The following is a 20,252-nucleotide window of genomic DNA, read 5'->3' as shown; positions in this document are numbered from 1 at the left end:
ATAGTGGTGAAGTTTAGAATACATACAAAGCTATGTTTATAGGTCATTGACAGTTCATTTTTGCCTAGAGGGTTGATTTGGTTTTAGCTGAACAACCTTCCTCCAAATGGTGCCTTTTTCAATTTTAGGATTTGACACTGTTCAGTTGTCTGCAGGTATTAATTTTTCATGTTGCCTTACCATGTGCAAAAAACATGCAATATGTTATAAGATCCCTTGGAGAAGCTTGTACTTATTAAAGATTGTAAAGTTACCTTGTGAGTATGTACAACATACTTTGCCAGTTCTGTGGGTTACACTTGAAGAGTTTATTAAAGATTATCCTACGTTCAGTATTACTGTCATAATTGAGTATTCCTCATTAAAGATTTGCTCTGTTGAACAGTAGTCCTCAGAAAATTAAACTTGATGGTTTTTGTGGGAATTGGTATTGTAGGAAAGGGGAATTGTAAGTAGTTTTTAACATTTAAAAATTGCTTACCTAGTTTTTTAACTTTTAGATTATAATAAATGTGTTCTTTAACTGAGATACATGACATATAGACAATATTTGAAGTGGATTTTTGTTTTTGAAAGCCCAGTGGTTCTTAAAGTGTAGTGCCCATTCCCATACTGTCGCATGGGAACTTGTTACGAATGCAGATTCTTGGACCTGACTGGGAGTGGGGCTAAAACTTAAGAACCATTATTTTATACTAACAGATTTGACATCATATGTGCTTAATTGTATGAAATGGGTTTCTCGTTTTTGGCTTATCTTTGACAAACGTTTCACTTCATAGCCTTATGGAAATGTGGTTTTACAGAACACCTTTGATATAAAAGGAAGCTATTTGTAAGGATAAAAAGGTGTAGTTTAGAACAAGGATAGGCAGACTTTTTCTATAAAAGGGCAAGAGAGTAAATATTGAGGCTTTGCAGACCATGCAGTCTCAGCGGCAACTGCTCGACTCTGCTGTTGGAGGAAAGCAGCCATAGATAAAGTGCAAATGAATGAGTGTGCTGTGTTTTCATGAAACTGTTTATGGACGCTGACATTTGAATTTTATATAATATTTGTTTGTGTGTCATGAAATATTATTCTTAAAACTTTTTTCCCAAGCATTTAAAAATGTTAAGCCATTCTTAGCTTGTGGGCCACACAGAAATAGGCAGTGGGCTGGATTTTACCAACCTTTGGTCTAGAGGGTTTCATGTAAAACAAAGCATTCCAACAAAATACCAGCCTTCTGCAAAATTTAACTTATGCTGGCTGTTCCATGTAGAGAGGAAAGCTAGTATACTTGAACAAATAAAAATGTGAGAGGATACTAAGCTTTAAGAAGAATTGCCTGCCCTCTTGTTAATATATTATGCTCTCTCTTTGATTGCCAGTAAATGCAGTGGCAGCCCACTCCAGTACTCTTGCCTGGAAAATCCCATGGACGGAGGAGCCTGGTGGGCTGCAGTCCATGGGGTCACTAAAAGTTGGACACGACTGAGCGACTTCACTTTCACTTTTCACTTTCATGCATTGGAGAAGGAAATGGCAACCCACTCCAGTGTTCTTGCCTGGAGAATCCCAGGGATGGGGGAGCCTGGTGGGCTGCCGTCTATGGGGTCGCACAGAGTCGGACACGACTGAAGTGATTTAGCAGCAGGGGCACATATTGAGAACCAGTCAACTTAAGGCATTGTAGCTAACAGTAGATGATACAGCTGACATTTTGCTGTATAGGTATCAGACATTATTTCCTGCAGTAGAAACATTAATTTTGAAATGTGGGGTGGTACTGGGAAAGAGGTTTTTCCAGAAGGAGAAATAGTGTTATTGTTGGTTTTTTTTAATGGAAGTATAGATGCTCAGAATTGGTGTTTTTTTTTTTTTTTTCATTTATTTTTATTAGTTGGAGGCTAATTACTTTACAGTATTGTAGTGGTTTTTGCCATACATTGACATGAATCAGCCATGGATTTACATGTGTTCCCCATAGAATTGGCGGTTTAAAAAAAAAAATTGATGGTCTTTCGAAGTGATATTGAATGCTGAATACTAAATTAAACTCTACACTTAATTGAACTCCCTAGTTTATGCTTTTCCCGTCATGTACTCTCTCTTTGCTTGCTGTGCTGTTCACTTGCTGTCTGCCATGGGTTTGCCCTTGGTGACATGACGCACATCAACATGGATAACTTTGCATGTACATTCGTTTAAAAAGATTCTTATTTTGGCCAAAAACTTGGAAAGCTTACCATCGCAACCATTTTTAAGTGCCTGCACAGGTGTATTTTTTTTAGTGCATGAAAACAACCATTTTATTGTGCTCCAAACTCAATGGCATAAAACAACCATTTTATTGTGCTTAAGAGTTCCCATGTATCTGGAATTTGGATGGGCATGTTCGGGGTGACTGTCTCTGCTCAGTGGTGTCTGGGCCCTTGACTGGGGAGGTTTGATGATTGAAGGTGACTTAACAGCTGGGGACCAGAATCACCTGGAATCTCCTTTACTCATGTGTCTCCTGGTTATACTGTCAGTCTTCTGGGCCATCAGCTGGGGCCTCTTCATGTGACCTCTCTGGGTAGCTGGGCTTCCTGTGTGGTGGTGTTGAGGTGGTTGGACAGCTTTGTTGCTGTTCAGGGCTCTAAAGGTGGGTGTCCCAGAAGAACTGCTTGGAAGCAAAACTGTCTGATCTTTTTTGATTTATCCTCGGAAGTCACACAACATCACTTCTTTTGCATGCTGATTGGTTTTCAGTGAGTCCCTAAGGATGGTCTGATTAAATAGAAGAGGACATAGATCCCCACTTCTAGATGAGAGGAGCATCAAAGAGTTTGTGGAATAGTTTGAAAAACTTTTAACACAGTCGGTTCTCTGGCCACTTACAAAATTCAGTGGCCAATAGCTCTCATTCCCTTATAGCATCAGGCTCAAGTTTGAGATCCGGGATCTCACCATCCAGGTGGGGATGAGATGATTTGGGTTTGGTTTCTTGGACATCCTTAAGATCTGTTCCCTAAAAGGATGTTTTATTTATCCAGCCCACTGCTCCCAATGTTTGCTTATAGAAGTGTCTCAGACACTTAAAAATCTGCCACCGGGCCAGTGCTTAGGTACTAGGAAGTAAGCTAATAACATTGTCTTCTGCACAGTTGTCCCAGTTTTTGAATCTTTGTCTTTATCTTGCAGTATGTTCACACGGATGCTCCTACCAATAAAACGCTGGCTGGGCTGGTGGTACAGCTTCTTCAGTTCCAGGAAGATGCCTTTGGGAAGCATGTCACCAACCCGGCCTTCACCAAGCTCCCGGTAAGTACATCAGCTTCTCACACTGGGACAGCTTCTGTTTCTGTACTCTTTTGAGTGCAGCCTGCAGCTCTTTATTTTGCTGCTGCTATCGTATAGAATAGGGAAAAGGAGGAATCTCTACAGAATTTTTGCTGTAGAATGTTACTGCTTTTGAACTATAGGAAGCATCTCTTTCAGGAGTCATTTAACATTGGCATTAAACAGCACAATAGTTATTTCCTAGACTTACCTGTTAACATTTTACTATGTTATAATTTCTTTATTGTCTTGACTAAGTCTTTTCCTTTTTTTCCTCCTGATTCAGTTCTTATGGCTAGAATGCTGTTTTCTGAAATTTCCTTTTTTTTGTCCATTAGATTCTTCTGAGCTTATGTGAGAATATGATTCTGTTCCCCTTGAAGTTGGTATTTTGACTAGAGGTTAGACTTGGTGTAGAAATTGGTCATGTTTTCTTTCTTTTTTAAATTTGTAGGTTTTGTTCTTTCTTAAACATTTGACTTTGTACAGAAAAATCTGACACTACCTTTTGATTTCTCCCTTTTTCGTACTGATCTTTAAAATTCATAAATATTTCTAGTTCTTGTAAGTCATGATCTGAAGACTCAGTTACTTTTCTTTACCTCTGGGAACATTCGGTCTATTAGTCTTCTCTGCTTGTCTGTATTTCTTTATATTTCTGAACTCTGATTGTACAAATACGAGATTTCTGGGAACTACCTGTCATATTTTCCTGTAATTTTTGTCTTCCAATTCTCTTGTTTGGGTTTTTGTAGTTTCCAGTCTGCTATCTGTTGCCTCTACGTAGAATTTATTATTGGTAGACTTTTTTTTTAAATCTCAAAAGCTTCCGGTTTGTGTGTTCTTATTTCATCATTAACCTTTTTGTTTTAATAACTCACTGATCTCTCAGATATAAGTGGGAATAAAAAATATTATTTTACTGACCTTGGAATTAATCTGTCTGCTTTGCTTATGGTATTTTTGCCACCTAGACATTTATTTTCATTAAGTCAAATAAGTGGATGTGGTTTTATGAATCATGTTAGGATTGTTTCTCCACTCATAGGTGATAAAAGGTTTCAGCCATGCATTCTTGTATTGTTTGTATGGTGTGGGTTTTTTCATGTAACTCCTGAGCCATCTAGAATTTATCTTGGTATTCATTGTGAGCAAGGGATCCAGTTTTATCTTTTTCCATATGATCACCTGGTTAACCCAACAATATTTATTAAAGAGTACTGCCTACCCCCAGTGATTTGAGTTCAGCAAATATTAAGCATTTGAGTATGTGCCAAGTTCTGAGAATTCAAGGAGTAATGCAGTGTATTGTTTGTCCTCAAGGGGCTTACTTCCACTCTTTCTTTGAGATGTATAAGTAGAGCCTTTGGTCTCAGGAAATGTTTTCCCAGGGAAAGGACATTTGAACTGAGTCCTGAAAGTGGAGTATGAGTTCTTCAGCGACAGGCTGGAAGATGAGCTTTGCAAGCAGTGAGAGCAGTATGTAAAACCCCAAAGGCCTGAGAGAAATTTGGCACTTTAATGTGGTTTCAGATAGTTCAACAGGGTTAGAACTGAGGACAGTAGGCAGAGAGATGGGCCAGAATCAGTCATAAAAGGATAGAAGTGTGACTTTTATCTTGAAAGTGGTTGGGAGCCAGAGCACGGGGGAGAGTAGAGGTGGGTTAATCAATTTTGGGTTTTATGATAACCCTGCAGGCTTTGATATGAAGAATGAATTGGAAGCCTTCAGATTGGGGCTTTAAAGTCTCTTTCTCCATGAAGAAGCTGCTCTCATAATCCAAGTGAGCTATAGTCAGAATAGAAAGGAGTTGAAATAGTGAGAGGGGGTAGAACTTTGTGGGGTTTTTTGTTTGTTTTTGATGGGAGGATGGGTTGTGGGGCTAAAATAAGAAATTGCCTGGGATGACTGCACTGAGCCGATTCCTTTAGCACTAAGGTGAACGCGACAGTGCAAAAGCAGGTTTCTGGAGAAAGGTACTCAGCTTAGTCTGTTTGAAGCTGGCTCTCCTGTAGGGCATCTCTGATTTTGAAATCCTGTAGGTAGTTGGAAATGAGATCTGAAGTTTTAGAGAAAAGGTTGAATTAGAGGAAGACATTTGAGAGTTACTGGGTGCTGGTTGAATTCACATTTGTAGAGTAAGAGCATTCCTTCTGTTTTAATTATTTTTTAGTTACTCTTTAAAATACCTACTTTTTTACGTGTGATTTAAGTTACATAGATAGTAGATTAGCATTTTAGTAAATACATGTATATAATTTATAAATACATGTTTAGATATTGGAGGTAGTTGCTCATTTTTGACAAATGGGAGCTATTCGGCTGAATAATGAGCATATTTTATTTTCTGTACTATGGTAGATTGAGGTTTTGGGGGTAACTTTTATAAGCTTAAAATTAATTGAAACTAAACATTTGCAAGAATAGTGCAAAGTACTTTCATTTCCCTTCATTTAGAATCCTCAGTTTTTAGCATTTTGCCACGTTTGCTTTATCACTCTGTTTTTCTCTACGTGTTTATGTATATTCTGAATCATCTGAAAATTCCTTGTTCCTTTACCTCCAGATACTTGAGTGTTTATTTCCTGTTCTTTTACATTATCAACTAGATTAGAATGATCAAATCAGGAACTGGTTGAAGTTTTTATCATTTAAAACACTATAATACGTATAGTTTATATTTTATCAGGTATAAAATCATTTAGAATAAAATTTACATGTAGCATTATATGAAGTATTTTATGTAAGGTGATTTGCATTATATTGGTATTCCTAATTAGGGTTATATGAGTGTCTTGGAAAATAGTGTTTACAAGAGGGTTTATTTGGGGAATATTTAACTCCTGGGAACTAATCCATTATAATTTTTCTGAATTTTAAAGATTTTAAAGAGAATATTTTTAGGCATAAGCCATACTTAAAAATAATTCATAGTTTACTGGTAGAGGAACCAGATTTACTTCTTTTTCTTTCCAAATAGTGTTTAGCTTTTTCCCAAATGAAAGGGATTGATAAAATAAGGCGTAATGAAAAAAAAAAAAAAAAAGGCGTAATGGTGTAAAACAAAACTGAAGGAAAGAGACAATAAAGCAGACAATGTTTCAGTGAAACATGTAAATTATTTACCTTAAAAAGTTTTTTTTCCTGAATGAATAGTACTGGAGTAAGAGTTCACCATTTGGGCTGTTTTTTTTTTTTTTTTTTTCTAATCAAACTAGAACTTTTCATTTACTGACTTCCTAAGTCATATCAAGGGATTCTCTGGTGGCTCAGACGGTAAAGAATCTGCCTGCAGTGCAGGAGACCTGGGTTCAATCCCTGGGTCGGGAAGATCCCCTGGAGGAGAAAATGGCAACCCACTCCAGTATTCTTGCCTGGGTAATCCACAGGACAAAGGAGAGCATGGTGGGCCCTAGTCCATGGAGTCTCAGAGAGTTGGACATGACTGAGTGACTTCACGTCACTTCACTAAGTCATATTTCTTGGGTGTTAAACAGCTGGCTCAACGAGTTGGACATGACTGAGTGACTTTCACGTCTCTTTAGTAAGTCATATTGGATGTTAAACAGCTGGCTCAAATAGGGTATGTTCTATCTAATGCTGAGAAATTAGAAAGATTTAGGGGGAAAAAAGTGCTTTGTAAGGCTAAAAATATATTTCACAGGCAAACATGATATGAACTGAAAGTGTTTTTTTTTACCTCCACAAGTAAAATTTCTTGTTATTCCATAATTCCTTCAAGGCTTTTAGTACATATGCATACATAACACAAACGTAATTGTAACATGAAAAACTAGTTGATTTTGTATTCTGCTTTTTTATGTTTTTCATTTTTTTAAATTGTATTGAAGTATAGTTGATTTACAGTGTTGTGTTAGTCTCAGGTTTAAAGCATAATGATTTAGTTATACATATACCCATTCTTTTTTGGATTCTTTCCCCATATAGGTTATTATAGAATATTGAGTAGGGGTCCCTGTGCTATAGTAAGCCCTCTTTGGTTATCTGTTTTTAAGTTCATTTATATCATTTTAAAAATTTAGATTTGACACATTAGTGATATCATGATATTTGTTTTTCTGTGTCTGACTTGTTTTACTTAGTTTGCTAATTTCTAAGTCTATCCATGTTGCTTCAAATGGCATGATTTTATTCCTTTTTATAGCTGAGTAATATTCCACTGTATATGTACCGCATCTTTATCCATCCCTCTGTTGATTGACATTTAGCTTGCTTCCATGTCCTGGCTATTGTTAATAGTGCTGCAGTGAACATTGGGGTGATATATCTTTTCAAATTATGGTTTTCTTTGAATATATGCCCAGGAGTGGGATTGCTCAATCATATGGTAGTTTTATTTTTAGTTTTTTAAGAAACCTCCTTACCTCAATAGTGGCTACCCCAGTTTACATTCCCATCAACAGTGTAGGAGGATTCCTTTCTCTCCACATCCTCTCCAGCATTTATTTTTTGTAACCTTTTTGAGGACGGCCATTCTAACCAGCTTGAGGTGATACCTCATTGTAGTTTTGATTTGTTGTTCATTCACTAAGTTGTGTCCGACTCTTTGCGACCCCATGGACTGCAGCACACCAGGCTTCTCTGTCTTCGCTATCTCCCAGAGTTTGCTCAAACTTATGTCCATTGAATCAGTGATGTAAATCAACCGTCTCATCCTCTGTCAACCGCTTCTCCTCCTGTGCTCAATCTTTCCCAGCATCCGGGTCTTTTCTAGTGAGCCAGCTCTTCGCATCAGGTGGCCAAAGTATTGGAGCTTCAGCTTCAGCATTATTCCTTGATTTGATTTGCATTTCTTTTAATAATTATCGATCTTTTCATTTTCCTATCACCCATCTGTGTGTCTTCTTTGGAGAAATGTCTATTTAGATCTTCTGCCCATTTGTTTCTTTTATCGGATTGTTGGTTTGTTGTTTCTTAAACGCTATGTAAGCTGTTTGTCTATTTTGGAAATTAATCCCTTGTTTGAGTTGCATCATTTGTAAATATTTTCTCCCATTCTGTTGGTTGTCTTTTCATTTTGTTTATGGTTTTTTTTGCTGTGCAAAAACTTGTAAGTTTAATTAGGTCCCATTTGTTTATTTTTTTCCCATTTGTCTATTTTTGTTTCCATTACTCTAGGAGATGGATCCAAAAAAATATTGCTGTGATTTATGTCAAAGAGCGTTCTGCATATATTTTCCTCTAGGAGTTTTATAATAACTGGTGTTATATTTAAGTCTTTAATCCATTCTCAGTTTATTTTTGTATATGATGTTACAAATTAAATATGATCTAATTTTATTCTTTTACATGTTTTCCCAGCACCACTTATTAAAGAGACTATCTTTTCTCCACTGTGTATTCTTTCCTCCTTTGTCACAGATTAACTGACCATAAGTGTGTAGGTTTGTCTTTTGGGCTTTCTGTCCTGTTCTGTTGATCTATGTGTCTGTTTTGGGACCAGTGTTATACTGTTATAATTACTGTGACTTCGTAGTGTAATCTGAAGTCAGGGACTGTGATCCCTCCTGATCTGTTCTTTGTTAAGATTATTTTGGCTGTTTAGGGTCTTTTGTTTTTCCATAAAAATAAAAAATTTTTTTGTTCCAGTTCTGTGAAAAACATCATTGGTAATTTGATAGGGATTTCATTGAATCTTGATTGCCTTGGGTAGTAATGTCATTTTGACAGTACTGAGAACATGGTATATCTTTTCATCTGCTGGTATCATCTTCAGTTTCTTTCGTTAGCATCTTACAGTTTTCAGAGTACAAGTTTTTTGCCTCTTTAGGTAGGTTTATTTCTGGGTATTTTACTCTTTTGTTACGATGGTAAGTTGGGTTGTTTCCTTAATTTCTCTTTCTGATCTTTTGTTAATGTATAGAAATGCAACAGATTTCTGTATATTAATTTTGCATTCTGCACCTTTGCCAAATTCATTGACGAGCTCTAGTAGCTTTCTGGTAGCGTCTTTAGAATTTTCTATGTATAGTATTATGTCATCTGAAGATAGTTTTTATTTCTTCCTTTCCAATTTGGATTCCTTTTATTTCTTTTCCTTCTCTGACTGCTGTGTCTAGGACTTCCAAGACTATGTTGAAGAAGAGTGGTATCAGTGGGTATCCTTGTCTTGTTCCTGATCTTTAAAGGAATGCTTTCAGTTTTTTACCATTGAGTATGATATTAGCTGTAGGTTTGTCATGTATAGCCTTTATTATGTTGAGATATGTTCCCTTTGTGCCCACTTTCTGGAGAGTTTTTTTTTTTTTTTTAAATCATAAATGGATGTTGGCTTTTATCAAAAGCTTTTTCTGTATCTGTTGGGATGATAATCTGATTTCTGCAGTTTGTTATTGTGTATCATGTTGATTCATTTGTGGATATTGAAAAACCCTCACATGTTTCTGAGATAAATCCCACTTGATCATGGTGTATGATCTTCTTGATGTACTGTTGGATTTGGTTTGCTAGTCTTTTGTTGAGGACTTTTGCATCTGTGTTCATCAGTGAAGTTGGCTTGATGTTTCTTATTATACATTGTAAAATGTGAATTTTGTTTAGTTTTTTAAATTGAATTTTAAATTTGCCAGTGGAGTTAGTAGTATATCATTAATTTGTCCATTAATGTTTTATGCTGAAACAATTTGATGTATCTTTTGTAAGTCTTTTCTTTTCATAGACTGTTTACTTAAAACTAGAAACATTTTTTTGTACCTCAGTTTGTTCCAAAAAAGTAAGGAAGTTATTAAATTAGGAGTTGCTTATAACTTTGAGTTTATATAAAACTTAGACTTCCCAGGTGGCTCAGTGGTAAAGAATCCACCTGTTAATGCAGGAGACACAGGAGATGCAGGTTCAGTCCCTAGGTTGGGAAGATCCCCTTGAGGAGGAAATAGCAACCCACTCCAGTATACTTGCCTTGGAAATCCCATGAACAGAGGAGTGTGCTACTGCCCATGGGGTTGCAAGGAGTCAGACACAAATGAGCTTGCACTTACTTACAAAGCTTAGAGTTCAGACAGGAGTAACTGTCAGAAGTTTTATTTTTCTCATGTGTAACTTGTGTATCATCTTTTAGGCAAAATGTTTCATGGATTTCAAAGCTGGAGGCACCTTGTGTCACATTCTTGGGGCTGCTTACAAATACAAAAATGAACAAGGATGGTAAGTTTTTATATTTATTTGCATGTTTTGCTGTGATGTGTGTAAGTTTTCCAACATTAAACCTGTTCCTCTTTGATACGGTGTTACAGAATTCTATAAGCATATTATGATTAATATCCCAAAGTAGGTTGTCTTTTATCTAGGGCCCTAATTTACTTTTGTGCCTGCAGCCAAGAAAAATATCAAACAACTGTTAACATTTATTGTGCAGGATATTTTTCATATATGGTTGCATGTAGATAATCGATGGATGTATATTATTAGCAAATTGGAAGGTAGGGTCACTATGAAATACATAAATGTGTATTATAAACTTACAGTGTGCTGAAAGATAACAGTTTTAAGTGTTCTGTGGACCAGGCCTTCCAAGTAACAGTCATCCAGCTTGCCCCCCTCAGAACACAAAAGGAGTCTGGCTTAGAGGAGTGCAGATAGTTGTGAGGGCAGTGATGGAACTAGGATGGGAATTCCTTGTGTTTTCCCTACAGTTTTGCTTTTCCTTTTACTCTTACTTTTCTCCTTTCTCACTCTGTCTTTCTTGGTGCTTTCCTCCTTTTCTTTCTTGAACTGTGGGCTTTTCTCCATCTCAGTGTGGGAAGTTCAGCTGTTAGGACTATTGAGTGTTTAATGATGATGGTTCTATTTCAAGGATGGGGTGAGGTTAGGGGTTAGGAGGGTGCTGAAGTGTATTGAAGTTGTTTGGTGGTTTTAATTGTGTTGTGCGGTTTATAATCTTAGCATCTTTCCAGGAGAATACTCATGTAATTTGTGTCTTTTAACATAAAAAGTAAGCCAATCCAATACTTTATAACTGAGAAATGCCAGGAAGTATTTGCATCAATAATCAGGACAAGTTTGTAAGTAAATGACTTATTTATGGTAAGTGGAAAGAGATACAGACATATATCTTATTTGCTAGAACTTTATATATATGAATGGGTGTTTAATAGGTATTATTTGGTTGATTAAATGAGCACGAGAGTTTGTTCTCATCAGAGGTAGCTTTCTGTTTTTCCGTTCTCTTTCCGGCTCTGGTGTTGCGCTCTTCCCAGAGTGGTCCGTGGTTTGTTAACAGGATTGACAGCACGTCTGGGTGCTCACACTCGAGATTCGCAGTTGGAACTCTTTCCTTTGTTGGTTTCCTTGTTCAGTTTGTGTCTCCCAAGTCCAGCCTGGACCCTTGAGGGCAGAGTCTCAAAGTGAAATGACTTCCTAAGTCATTGTGAAATTTGCTTATTTAGTGTATCACTACAATGAAATATTTTCATCTGAAAAGATTTCAGGTGGTTTAGAAGGTTACATAAAATAAATCATCTATGGCTTAAATATCGGGCCAACAAAGAAGTAAAGGATAGAGTTAGAGACTTTTTAAGAGGAATGAAGAGTAATAGTTTTTCCAGATCTTCTCAGATTGTAGCAGAATTATCCTCTTTCAAGTATAATTATAAATCAGTTGCAGTACACACCTTCCCCTGTCTCCTGTGATTTACACACTTGGAGTGAGTGGATCACTTATGTTCCAACAGTGCATATCTTAATAACTGTCCACGCAGCTGGGCACTTAATAGTGGCTTGTCATCTTGATTCTGCTGCTGACTCAGATGAGATCATAAGGAATTAAGATACTCAGGTTGAAATAACAAGAAACATACACAAACAATTGGCAAATCTTCAAACAAAATTGTACTGATTTATTGTCCAACCAGAATGTATTAAGACCGTACCTTTTCCCCTTTCACTGCCCAGCAGTTGTATTTATTTGTATTACCGCCATCTTTTCATCCTAGTAATTTGTGATAGATTTGAAAAAGGTTTTATTTTATTTTATTTTTTTTGAAAAAGGTTTTATAATTTTAGTTTAATTTACATTTCCCTTTTGGGCAGGTTTGAACATCTTTGCATAATTTAAAAAGTAAAGTTTAAATACTCTTGCTAATTTAAAAATAAGTCAGATAAAATCTTCCAAGTAAAGGTTATGCTGTATTTATCTGTTTTCTTTTGTTCAGTTTTTCTTAATATTCATATATGTACTTTTGCTTACTTATCATACTGTAGATTCAGAAAAGCTTTAATGTGCCATGTTATCAAATTACTGTTTGGCAAGCCATTTCGGTTTATTATTATGGAAAATATAAATTATACATAAAAGAAGAAAGACTAATATTAATATAGTGAACTATTTCCAGTCATGCATCTTCTGCTTAATAGAATTTCTTTCTTTTTTTTTTTTTTTTTGCTTTATAGAATTTCATCTGTAAATACTTTTGTGTATTTATTTCTAAAATTAGATTTTAGAGATTTTCTTGGCAGTCCAGTGGTTAAGACTTTGCACTTCCAATGCAGGGGTTATGGTTCAATCCCTGGTTGAGGAATTAAGATCCTGCATGCTGCATGGCATGATCAAAAAAAATTAGGTTTTAAGAAAGCATGAGAACAGTCCTATTATCATAGCCAGGAAAATTATCAGTAATTTTTCAATATTGTTAAATACTATCTACTTAGTGTTTGTTTCCCTGATAATTTCACAAAGATTTTTTATATTTTGTTTTAATCAGTATCCAAACAAGATTCATACGCTACAGTTGGTTCATATGACTCTCTTAAGTCTCTTTTTTGAATAAGTTTTAAACATTTGGCTCTGCTGGGTCTCTGTTGGTCTGTGGGCTTTTCTCTAGTTGCGGCACACAGCTCAGTAGTTGTGACTCTCGGGCTCTAGAGCATGGGCTCAGTAGTTGGGATGCATGGGCTTAGTTGTTCCGCGGCATGTGGGATCTTCACAGACCAGGGATTGAACCCATGTCTCCCTCATTGGGATTGAATTCTTCACTGAGCCACCAGGGAAGCCTGACTCTTAAGCCTCTTAAAACATTTCTGATTTTCTTCCTCACTCTTTCTTCTTAAAAAAAAAAATAAGAACAGGTTGTCTTGTAGAATTGTATTATGTCCTTGTTGTTCAGCCACTCAGTCATGTCCGACTCATTGCGATCCCCTGGACTGCAGCACATCAGGCCTCCCTGTTCCTCACTATGCCCCAGAGTTTGCTCAGACTCATGTCCATTGAGTTGATGATGCCATCCAACCATCTCATCCTCTGTTGCCCCCTTTTCCTCCTGAAGAAAAGGCTTTATCCCAACCAAAGTATTTAGGAGAAAACAATGGAATGGGAAAGACTAGAGGTCTCTTCAGGAAAATTAGTGATACCAAGGGAACACTCCATGCCAAGATGGGCACAATAAAGGACAGAAACAGTATGGACCTAACAGAAGCAGAAGATTCTAAGAAGAGGTGGCAAGAATACACAAAAGAACTATACAAAAAAGATCATCACCCAGATAATCACCATGGTGTGATCACTCGCCTAGAGCCAGACATCCTGGATGTGAAGTCAAGTGGGCCTTAGGAATCATCACTGTGAACAAACCTAGTGGAGGTGATGGAATTCCGGATGCTGGCAAAGATTGAAGGTGGGAGGAGAAGGGGACAACAGAGGATGAGATGGTTGAATGGCATCACCGACTCAATGGACATGAGTTTGAGCAAGCTCCAGGAGTTGGTGATGGACAGGGAAGCCTGGCGTGCTGTAGTCCATGGGATTGCGGAGAGTTGGACGTGACTGAACTGACTGAACTGAATCTCTGGAGATGACTAAGATAGGTAAAGACAACACTAACATGTTATGCTTGGGTACTTAGATAAAGAAACATTCGGGAAAGATTTGAAGTGTAGGTAAATAGATGCATTTTACCCCATTTGGGACAGTAGTAGGCTCTAAGAGCATTACAGACACTCTTGACTTTGAACAGATGACTTTTAAGCATATATAAAGTAGACAGACTGTACACATACTTGGAGAATGGTATAGTAATTCACTGCCTTTGGATCTGTGGATTAGTTTTATATATGATGTATCTTAGATTTACAGAAAACAGGGGACGCTTCTTGAATTTGGTAGTTCATTTTGACTGGAGCAGATTGAATATCATTAAATGTAATGTTTTATGAAGGTGTTGACACTGATTTCTCATACTGCCAAGAAAATATGTTATACATTTTGTAGAGTGCTATTTTAATATCCAAGTCTTTTGAGCTCATTTGTACTGGGTACTAAAACCGAGTTTTCACTTTTGTTTAAGGTAGGAGACAAATTAATGATTTTTTGCTTACAGGCGGAGGTTTGATCTGCAGAATCCATCCCGAATGGATCGTAATGTTGAAATGTTTATGAACATTGAAAAAACATTGGTTCAGGTAACTCAGAAAATTTAATTGTTAAAACTTTTTTCCTTTAATTTGCTTTTAATTCTAAGATTGGCTTTATTCTAGCTCAAAGATCAAAGGGAGAAAAGTTTCCTGAAATCTATTATATTATTTTTATGAGTTTTGGGGATTAGAGCTGTAAGGTATGACTGTCATGACTATGTCATTTATAGAATATTTTTCTTAAACATGGTAAAATAATTCATAATAGTTTCTTTAGTAGTTTCACTAATCCATTATTTAGATCTTCCATATTTAATATGAATATTCTTTCATCCTAGTAGTCATTTGTTTACACAGTCATTTTCTTTGGATTTGTCTCATGGTTGTGCCATAAACAAAAATCTTATTTCCCCAACTAGATTATAACTTGGAGAAGAGAACACTTAATTTTCTTCTTTTCTTTCTTAGTGTTTTTACTGATAAGTAATTTTTAATAATCACTGAATTAACCTTCCTGGGGAGAGGGGACTGGCAGTTCTGCTGGGTATTATCATTAATTTGATTCCTGAAACTTTTCTCATGGGCTCTTAACCAAGAGAAATAACTGAGCAGTTTTTGTATCTTGGCTAGTTTTTGGTGATGGTTTGGGGAGTTAATATTCATGTTTTAATCACTGCTATTGATAAGATTAGAAATGGGGGGAAAGAGCTATAGTTCAGTTTTTATATTTTAAGTAACTTAAATGATGAGCCAAAATGGGCATCCCTCCCCATGTACCCCCTCTACCCCCACCCCCAGGTTAGGTGAAAATGCTACATGAGACTTAGACTCTCGAGTCCAGGTAAAATTGACTAGGATTTATTTATCAGTATAATGCCTTAATGAAAAGTATAATGAATTCCTCTAGGTCATGAGTCTTAGCAGTTTTTTGACCAGTGAAGGGCATTAAGTAGCCTGCTGAACCACCTAGGTTTTGTATTGAAATAAGGCTTTTACATGCTGCGGCAAAGTATGTCTTCCTATTTTAAGCAGTATGGCTTTGAGTGCCAACTTTTGTCATTAAGGTAAATACATAAATAATGTGACATTATTTCAAAACTAAGAGAATTTCAGAATGTTTTCTTTTTCCCTCAGAGCAACTGTCTGGCCAGACCCAACATCTACCTCATTCCAGACATTGATCTGAAGTTGGCTAACAAATTGAAAGATATAATCAAACGACATCAGGTAATATACATGTTCACTTCAGAAACATTGTGTATATAGAAGTCTTGTGAATCTCAGCAATAAATTATACCTTTTGATTTCTATATATATGCATAAAGTGAAAATTCCTCTCTTTGGGTTCTTACAGTCTCAAGTTTTCTTCTCTCTCCCCTTGCCTCCAATTCTTAGCCTAGAATAGCATTTTCCCACTAGCATTATTGAGATTTAATTGATACATAACATTATAAATTTAAGGTGTCCAATGTGATGATTTGATACATGACTGTTTCCTGGAGTAGCATTTAATAAAGTCATTGGTGTGGATTCATAACAGTCTTACTATGAAATATGTCTTTTTAGAGTTAAAGAAACCAGTGCACTGTGCATCCCTGTAATTATAAAGTCAAACTGTGAGAGCTGATGACACAGTTATTGGTAGGAGGCAAATATTACTTCAAGTAAACCTGCCTCTCCCCTATTATATGTATTGTATTTATATTTGTAGCTTTGAAAAAATGACTGGAAGATTCTGTTTTCTCCACAAACTTCCCTTCTCTTGGTTTACATGTACCAGTGCTATCTTCTCACATCTTCACTTCCTTTCTCTAACTTCATTGTGGTGAAGACCTTGGGTATTTATGCATGTATAGGTCTGTGACTACATATGTGGCTAGTGACTACATATGTGGCTAAACTGTAAGCAAATCTTTGTCATGGTAAACTAGCTGAGGACATGCAAGATAATTTTTTGAAGCACCATTACTTGAATGACAAAGGTTTACCACATGTTAGAATGGGTTGAGAAACCTCATGAAATATCTTTTTTTTTTTTCCTGCTGCAAGAGAAATTGCTGGTTGAATTATATTTTAGCATTTAGTAAAGTTATCTTCTAAGTTCTCAAAACAAATATTGCTAATACTGCTTTTTTAAAAAAATTTTTATTAGAGTATAATTGTTTTACAATGTTGTGTTAGTTTCTGCTGTATAGCAGAGTGAATCAGCTGTACATATACACGATAGTTTGTTTACTTGCTAAGTTGTGTCTGACTGTGTGACTCCATGGACTGGAGCCCACCACATTCCTCTGTCCATGGGATATCCCAGGCAAGAATACTAGAGTTGGTTGTCATTTCCTCCTCCAGGGGATCTTCCCAGTCCAGAGATTGAACCCGTGTCTACTGCATTGGCAGGTGGATTCTTTACTGCTGAGCCACTAGGAGCGCCCACATATATATGTATCCCCTCTTTTTTAGATTTCCTTACCATTTAGATCACCACAGAACTGAAAATGGCCAGCTATATTTTCATTTTTAATTTTTTGGCCGCACTGTGCAGCACGCAGAATTTAGTTCCCCAACCAAGTTGTCAAACCTGTGCCCCCTGCAGAGGAAGCACAGACTGTTAACCAGTGGACTGCCAGAGAAATCCCTCTGATATTGTACTTCTAAAAATTGGAAATTTAGTACAGTCTTTTTCTTACCTATAACATCTGTACAAAAGAGAAGAGTGATAGGATTGTGCCTTTAGATCAAGCAGTCTGAAGTGGAATTCTTTTTTTTTTTTTTAAACTAGCATTATGACTTTGAACAAGTCACTAAACCTTTTTTCTTTTAGACATCTCTTTATTGGAGTGACCATCAAGTGTAGCTTAAATACAGGTGGAATGTTAGAGGGCATAAATGGAACGAGTTAACCAGTGGGTTTCTGCTTTCAAGCTAAAATAACATACTCTTATTGCTCTGAAATCATCCTGGGAAAAGTTTATATATTTTCCTGCAATTTAGTACTGAACATTTAGGTGTCATAGTTCTTAGGAAATCTGACTCAGTGATTGTTTTCTAAGGGTAACCTCCAGAGAGATAAAAAGAGTTTCCTGGTTTCAAGATCTCTTCTGTAACATTCTATGAAAGTAATAATAAGACCAGATGATCAGGCCTTGCTCAAGCATTCAAAATGCACTAATAACGCGATTGATTGATCGCTTACAGTGTGCCTGTCACTGTTCTTAGCTCATTGTGTCTATTAACCTAGTCCTAACAGAATTCTTGTAAAAAACGTTTTTTGTCACCGCAGAAGACACTGAAGCACAGAAACATTGAGTGCTTGTCCCATGTCAGTTAAGTAGTATGTGGTAGAGCTGGGGTGCAAACCCAGGCCTGTCTGATGGACTCTCGAGGCCAGAGTCCTCAATAGTGTGCTCTTCTGACTGTTGCCTCATGCATTAGATGTTGACATTCCCTTTTTAACCTTTCCTCTGGCTGTTAGAAGTGTGCTCTAATACTCTGGTGATTGAGAATTCTTTGCCTTATTTGGTAGCTATTTCATCTTTACACGGGTCAGTGGTAAAGAGTCTGCCTGCCAACACAGGAGATGCAGGTTTGATCCGTGGGCCAGGAAGATCCCCTGGAGTAGGAAATGGCAACCCACTCCAGTATTCTTGTCTGGAAAATTCCATAGAGGAGCCCAGTGGCCTACAGTCCATGGGGTTGCAAAGAGTTGGGCATGATTGTGCATGCACAAGCAAAAGAGTCATTTTTAGATAGCCCTAAACCTGAGAAGTTTTCTTTCTGTTGAAAGTTGCATTATAGTGTTTTCTGATTGTAATATTTCGTAAATACTCATTGTCAAACACAAAATCAGGTAATATGTTAATGTGCTACTTATACCTGGTTTTAAGACTTCTTGTCATTTTTATGGTTTCTATAATGAGCATTTTTTAAAAAGCATTTCTTTATTTGGCCAAGTTGGATCTTGGTTGCAGCATGTGGGATCTTCAGTCAAGTGTATGGGATCTAGCTCCCTGACCTGGGATTGAACCCAGGCCCCCTGCACTGGGAGCACAGAGTCTTAGCCACTGGACCACCAGGGAAGTCCCAAGAATGAGCATTTTTGTGTGTAAGTGACTTCAAGTCATGGGACTTCCCTGGCGGTCCAGTGGTTAAGATTCTGTGATCCCAGTGCAGGGAGCATGGGTTCTATCCCTGGTTGGGGAACTAAGATCCTGCATCCCGTATGTTCCCCCCCAAAATAATAATAAATAAAAATAGATAACTTCGATGTCATGTTCTAGACTGTATGCAGTACTCTAGCTGTGACTTAGCCAGAACTTGACTTCGGCGTTCTATCATTGACTTAAGACAGCAGTAGCATACATACATACTGGAGTGAAGTCAGATGTCCGTCTTGTATGTATGTGGCCCAAGCTTATGGCTCATGGCCTTAAACTTGCATTGATTCACTTCAAGTAACATTGATAATTTGTGATGACTTTGGAATAGCTTGCAAAATTAGTTGAAGGTATTCAAATTACCGATAAAGTTACCCAGAGAGAGACTTCTGAAGAGAATTAGCCAAGAGTTAGCTGATAAATTTTCCTATACAAAATATAAACTGTCTATAGATAATTTGCTTTTGTTTCTTCTTGTTAATCACTATCCCTTTCGTTGACTAAAAATAATAAAAATATTATAGTCTTAAAGTAGTGCTGCTAAAATTTAAAATGTAGAATAATGCCCCTGTAATTCCCAGGCAGTTTGCATCTGGCATCTCATAGTTTGTTTGTCATATGTTTTATTTTTACATTACTTGTTCATTTGCTTTCCAGGGAACATTTACTGATGAGAAGTCAAAAGCTTCCCACCATGTTTATCCGTATCCTTCCTCACAAGAGGATGGTAAGTTAGTTTTTGGTTATAAACTAATAAACTGATGATTTACTAGATTTTTAAGTTATGTCAAGTGGTTTAAACAATATAACCAACTTTTTAAAGATAAGAGACTTTTAAGTATTAAATTTCATCAATAATTTAAGTTCATAGGGTTGGGTTTTTTTGCTGAGTTTTTTTGCAAGCTAATTCTATGACATCCAATTTTCTGATCATTAGACTTAACTTCTTTGTTGGTAATCATTATCTGGTTGTTAAGTCTAGGCCAGCCTTACGTATTAACTTTGTTAATGTTTGCTGTGCCTCTTGTGTTCTGAAAATTAAGAAAAATTGCAAGATAGAGGAATATCTCTTGGGAAGATTGGCTTACTGTCTAAACAGAGCCCCTCAGCAATATTTTAGTTTGGTGAATTTATAGTGATTCAGATTCTGATCTTTAACTCTGCTGTCATGAAAGTTAATTTTGTCATTGGTCAGAGTTCATTAGACCTATGAAAACTAATTTTGTACCTTTTACAAAGATTTGTGCTAACCATTCTTTCAAAGGTTGGAAAGTTGGGAAACAAGCTGTGTGTTAATCAACCAGGTTAACTAATTGAGATTGAGATTAGATCTCTTATAGAGATCAAGTCTCTGGTAAGCACATCATATCCCTTTAGGATATCTATATGAAAAGCCAAATTATATCAGATTTGAATGACTAATTAC

At 36.6% G+C, this 20,252-nt stretch overlaps 1 protein-coding gene across 2 annotated transcripts in view; it reads left to right on the top strand.

Moving 5' to 3' along the window:
• SMARCC1 (SWI/SNF related, matrix associated, actin dependent regulator of chromatin subfamily c member 1) overlaps positions 1-20,252 on the top strand; it is a 123,201-nt gene that overhangs the window by 5,061 nt on the left and 97,888 nt on the right. For both annotated transcript variants that reach the window (XM_043443315.1, XM_043443314.1), the window contains exons 2-6: positions 3,170-3,289; positions 10,387-10,472; positions 14,639-14,720; positions 15,807-15,899; positions 19,484-19,553. In XM_043443315.1, coding sequence (XP_043299250.1) covers positions 3,170-3,289; positions 10,387-10,472; positions 14,639-14,720; positions 15,807-15,899; positions 19,484-19,553 — 451 coding nt within the window. The remainder of the gene's footprint in view (positions 1-3,169; positions 3,290-10,386; positions 10,473-14,638; positions 14,721-15,806; positions 15,900-19,483; positions 19,554-20,252) is intronic.

This window comes from Cervus canadensis, chromosome 22 (genome assembly GCF_019320065.1).
Source record: "Cervus canadensis isolate Bull #8, Minnesota chromosome 22, ASM1932006v1, whole genome shotgun sequence".
Taxonomy (NCBI): Eukaryota; Metazoa; Chordata; class Mammalia; order Artiodactyla; family Cervidae; genus Cervus; species Cervus canadensis.
Note: the sequence above shows the minus strand (reverse complement) of the source record. Positions and strands in the feature narration are given on the sequence as shown.